Consider the following 5,621-nt stretch of genomic DNA (forward strand, 5'->3'; position numbering starts at 1 on the left):
GTGACTGTATTGTGACTACTAACAGCTAGTGTGTTGGCACACTGTTTACAAGAGTAGAAAACGAGACTGGCATACATCGGCTATTGGTCCCCGTACTATGTGTGACAGTGTGGTGATCCCTAAGATTTAATATTGTTGGCACATTGTGTACGAGACACCGCGCATACATTAGGTATTGGTCGAGAACATTGATTCCGTTCATTGGTCCTCTTTTGACCGTGTTACCTAGTGGGCGGTGGGGTAGCCTAGTGGTTAAAGCGTTGGCTCGTTACGCCGAAGACCCGGGTTCGAATCCCCACATGGTTACAATGTGTGAAGCTCATTTCTGGTGTCCCCCGCCGTGATGTAGCTGGAATATTGCTAAAAGCGGCGTAAAACCAAGCTCAGTCAGTCAGAGTGTTACCTAGTAGACAATGTCCGAGCCGGCAGATTCTTGGATGTCGCCCCTGGTGGGCACTGAGGGGAGTGTCATCTGCGACACCAGGTTCGATTCCCTAGATGAAGCCAATTTCTGGTGTCCCACCACCGTGGTGTTGCTAGAGTCTAAAAGCCGCGTAATTCACTTGCTCATAGATGAAACCACAAGCCATCGCGCTTACATATCAGTTTTCATGAGGAGACAAGGGGTATACGTGAAACAATAATCTGTTCCCCGTTCACGTGTCAGTTAGCGATGTGGTGACACTAGCACAACGGATGGACATATGGCAGAATGCTTGTTTTTGTGACTTGGTCAATGTATGTAATAAACCTTATCTTGGACGAAGGATTTTAGTGAGATGAAAAATCGTGGTATGCTTTTCTTTGCGACAGACTATGTTAGATTGGATTTTTTGTATATACAGATTTCTATAAATGTTAGTAAACTACAAAAGTGAGTTTGGTTTTATTTCAGAAAGGACAAAATGTTGGTTGCCGCTATTGCTGCGCTAGGACTGTGCTGTCTGTATGGAGGTACGTTGTGATTATCGATTTGTTCCTCCTTGCTACTTTGTTACCCTGCCTGATGCTCGCCACTAAGACAATAAAACACTGTGTGGTGGACTCAAAGTCAACGCGGGGTAAACAATTTAAACTGCAACATGGTGTTTCAGATTTCTGGTACTATAATACCGGCATAAATCCACGCACACACGCGCATGCACGTCACCATTTTAGTGAAACCATCTTGAACGCTTCGTTAAACCTCATTTCAAATCACGAAATAGAATTTGGTTCATTATTTTCTATGATGTTCCATTTCATAAGGAAAAAGAAACATATGATTGGTTCTGAGTGTGTGTGTAAGTAGTCGAGTCTGGACCATACAATCGAGTGATTATCATGGGCATCGTTCCACGCAATTGGGTTACGATGACATGTGTCAACCAAGTCAGTGTGCCTGACCTTTAGTCGCGTCTCTCGACAGTCATGGGTTGCTAAAGACCAAGTCTAACCCGGATCTTCACGGGTATAAACATGCGAGGAAATGCTTTTGCTGATATCCACAGGTGTAGTTAATGAAAGGTTAATTCCAATTTTAACATCCTTCCATGCGAATATACAAAAGCGAATGTATTAAAAGGACAATATTACTTGTAGCATGCGCTGCAACGCCAACGACATGGACCCCCACAACACGAACACCAACGACTTGGACTCCGACAACACGAACACCAACGACTTGGACTCCGACAACACGAACACCAACGACGACCCCGCCAACCAGCACACCAACGACGCGAACTCCGACAACAAGAACACCAACGACGTGGACCCCGACAACACGAACACCAACGACGACCCCGCCAAGCAGCACACCAACGACGCGGACTCCGACAACACGAACACCAACGACGTGGACCCCGACAACACGTACTCCGACAACCAGGAAGATATAACACCGCCTCGAGTCCAAATGGTAAATATATGCCTTGTGAGACTAATCCTGCTATGTCCACAACGGACTCCAAGACTAATAATTGATTTCGGAAATGAAATTGATGTGAGAAATGGTGAAGCTACACCTTCAAAATGGCGTCCAAGACTACTAATCGGTTTCTGAAATGAAATGATTTACAAATTGATTTAGTGAGAAATGGTGAAGCTATGCCTTCACAATGGACTCCAAAACCAATAAACGATTTCTGAAATAAAATAGTTTTTTTTATTTGGTTTGATTAAGTGATATATAATGAAAAGAACCAAAAAAGACCGTGAAAGTGAAGAAATCCAGACAGCCAAAAGATTGTACACTTACGTGGGACATCTTCGGATATTTTTTCAGGTTCTGAATGAAAGCTGCTGACCCTTTGAGACATTTTAGAAACCACAACTATATTCCCTGCACCAACACCATCAATTGTTCGACCATTGCCGTCATACTGTGTGTGAATGACCTCCACCTCTAGACAAAGTATGTGTCTGAATATATTCACTCAATAAATGTTACAAGCACAACAAAACAATACTTGTTGAAAACTGTGTTTAACGGATTAAAAGAGCAAAATCTTAATATTGATCTCATTTGTCAGTTTATAGCAATCACTTGCTAAATGTATTTTCACGGAAACACCATCTCACACAAAATTATCAAAATGGTCAACAAAGCTGTATGCTCCAAGATGGCTGCCGCACTGGTAAGTCGCTTATCTGCGTCTGTGCAAAGCGACAGCAGCCTCTGTTCGAGTGGGATGATTTCGACTTTTCAATCCTCAATTTCTCTTATATGCTGAACAGTGCGCCATCACTTCCAGCAAATATGTTGAATGGATTTCTGAAAAAACAGTAATGAGATCCCCCCCCAAAAAAACCCCCCCAACATCCGACACATTGTGCTTTTAATAAGTTATTTCGTTATCGTTTTCTTTGTTAGCATTCCGTAATTTAGCACTGTCCGTATTGTCTCAGGCATGTTTCACAAAGTGTACATGGCAATCTGAAGGATACCTCCAATACCTGCATATGCGTATACTTGAGTGAGTGAGTGAGTAAGTTGGGTTTAACGCCAGCACAGTTAGTTTTATCACACCATGTCAGATGGGAGAGGAAGACGTCTATTTCTTTGGCAAACCCAGGTACGGTTGTGACAATCCCATAATAGAGAGATGTCATTTGAAATGCTATTCTCAGGAAACTAACATATGAATGTCGTACTTTGGAAATAAGGGTTCACATTTCACGTCTGTATAATATGTATCTTTACGCTAACATTTGGTACTGGCATGGAATATTTGCAGGTGCCATATATTTGAACACACACACACACACACACACACACACACACACACACACACACACACACACACACACACACACACACACACACACACACACACACACACACACACACACACACACACACACGAAGACAAAAGCAAAACAAAACTAACAACAAAACGGATAACAAAGACAAAGACAACAACAAACACCCTACTCGCCTAAAATACAACAAACGAAAAGACACACCAAAACAAAATAAATGAAAAATAGAAAAACAAAGCATCTTGTCATCAAAGTTTCTTGTCATTTCCGGAAAAGGAATTAAAGCGTATGTGTCGTTTAGAGTTTTAGATGCAACGATAAAAGACATATTATCTTGATACACATTGTTTTAATCGTTTTCAAGTATATCGAAACAATTATTTCACATAACTACACGCTGAAACCCCCTATCTACGGAGCAAACGGCTGTCACCCGTCGCTGTTTTCTGCTAATACTTAAAACATGAATTTAGTCCTCTGCTCGCTGTGGTCCGTCTTCATGTTCAACACCGCCATCATCAAACTCCACGAGCGTTTGTATACTCAACATCCCCCCGAACTCTAAACACATCCCGACTGGTGTTGTGGTCGCTATTTGTAACCAGCCAATCAAGCCACGGCCTGGTGAAAGGTAAGGGAAACTTGTGAGTGTTTTGACCAATGAGCGCTCTGAAAATATATCGCACAAACCCAAGTATTTCTCGTGCAGCACGATCTGTATCTTTGAGTCATCTGCTTCACACATTGTTTATCGGCAGGGTTAGCACAAAGTTAGTGCACGGAGTGAGGCTCACGTGATTTACGTGAGTTATAAACAATCCTCCTTTTTGTTGCCTGACAAAATATGACACACATCCTTCCTGCTGTAAAACAACAGTTTGGAGTATAGGCGACAAAGGCATTTCCAAAATGATAAAAGTAAGACAAAATAGTATTAACTGTGGCTCAGCACATACATATGTTTCCAAAGGCATACACTATCGAGTATGGGATTCGAAATGCCCCCTGCAAAGCTGAAGAACTCATTTTGTAAAGTAGGAATAGGCAGCCATCGTGTAAAAAGGGTTCCAGTAGGGATTCCGAGGATTCTGCTGATAGCGAGGAGCAGGACCAGCAACAGCAGCGCCACCTACCCCGCCACCATTACCATTACCGTTACCATTGGCATTTTCCACCTCGACTTCAGGCGTCTGGGTGACTGGCATAGTCGCATAAAAGTCAAACCCTGGCTGCCCCGTAACACCCCCGGCACCTCGTGCTCCTCCAGTAACACCTTCAACTTCCCCCCCTGGGGTCGGTATTGCGGTAGTTGTGGGCACGACGTACCTTGGACGGTTACGGTAAGTCACTGTTTTACGAGTTGTGGTAGTAGTAGTCGTGGTTGCTACTGGTTTTAGATACGTCTGTCGTGGTGGAGCAGGCTGGCGGTCTACGTAACCCCCAGACGGCTGGGCGACCTCAGATCGATACGCCTGCTGTGACCGAAGCGTGTTCCACTTCTTTGGCTGTTGGTACGTGGCCCCCTGTTGAGGCTGTTGGTAGGTGTTCGCCTGTTGTGGCTGTTGGTAGGTGTTCGCTTGTTGTGGCTGTTGGTACGTGTTCGCTTGTTGTGGCTGTAGGTAGGTGTTCGCCTGTTGAGGCTTTTCATACGTGTTCCCCTGCTGAGACTGTGTGGGCTGTTGATAGCTTTGTCGGTATATTGTCGGTGCAGCATACCTGCTCTGACTTGCTGACTGTGTTGGAGGCTTATACGCAGAAGACTGAGGCTGATAAGCTGGTTGGTATGCAGAGCTAGACTGAGGCTGATAGGCAGGCTGGTATGCAGATGAAGACCGCGATTGGTAAGATGATTGCGCCTGGGGATAACCAAGATTATAGCCGTATGGACGCTGGGTTGTCGGGGGCTGGTACTGATACGGTCGAACGTTTCGCTGTTGACCCGCTTGGAGCCATGATGGAGGGAGGTATTTACTTGGTAATGATGTTAAACTCGATTTGAAGTAACTACGGTACCCATGGCCTGAAATGAGAAAGGATGCTCATGAGTTGCACAAGGTTGTAGTATTAAGGCCTTAGTAAAGCTTTGAAGGCTTAATGTTAAATGAAGAATTGGGAACTTTATTTCCAAATTCGCTGCATTACAGACAAATATGTCAAGTGCAAATCCCTAGTATTTTATCTCGTACTGTACCTTTCGGTGTTCTACATTGGCTTGCCTTTGCATGCATTTGTGATGATAAGAATGGATCTCAGTAAGGCACACTTGTCTATCAGCAGGGATCACAATACCTGATGTTTGCTTACCAGTGTCAATACCACGTCAGAATACCTCATATTCCTCTCGTGTCTATGTAGCAATAAAAAGATCTGTAAACGTC

The 5,621-nt window shown here is 43.9% G+C and overlaps 1 protein-coding gene across 1 annotated transcript; it reads left to right on the plus strand.

The window, feature by feature from the left end:
- Window positions 1–1,582: 1,582 nt before the first annotated feature.
- Window positions 1,583–4,007, plus strand: LOC124281617 (G protein-coupled receptor GPR1-like). The gene is made up of 2 exons (XM_046717553.1): window positions 1,583–1,900; window positions 4,002–4,007. The coding sequence occupies exons 1-2, from the start codon at window positions 1,583–1,585 to the stop codon at window positions 4,005–4,007; spliced, it is 324 nt and encodes a 107-aa protein (XP_046573509.1).
- The last annotated feature ends 1,614 nt before the right edge of the window (window positions 4,008–5,621 follow it).

The sequence above is a fragment of the Haliotis rubra genome, unplaced genomic scaffold, assembly GCF_003918875.1.
Source record: "Haliotis rubra isolate DU_JTF1 unplaced genomic scaffold, ASM391887v1 Scf108, whole genome shotgun sequence".
Taxonomy (NCBI): domain Eukaryota; kingdom Metazoa; phylum Mollusca; class Gastropoda; order Lepetellida; family Haliotidae; genus Haliotis; species Haliotis rubra.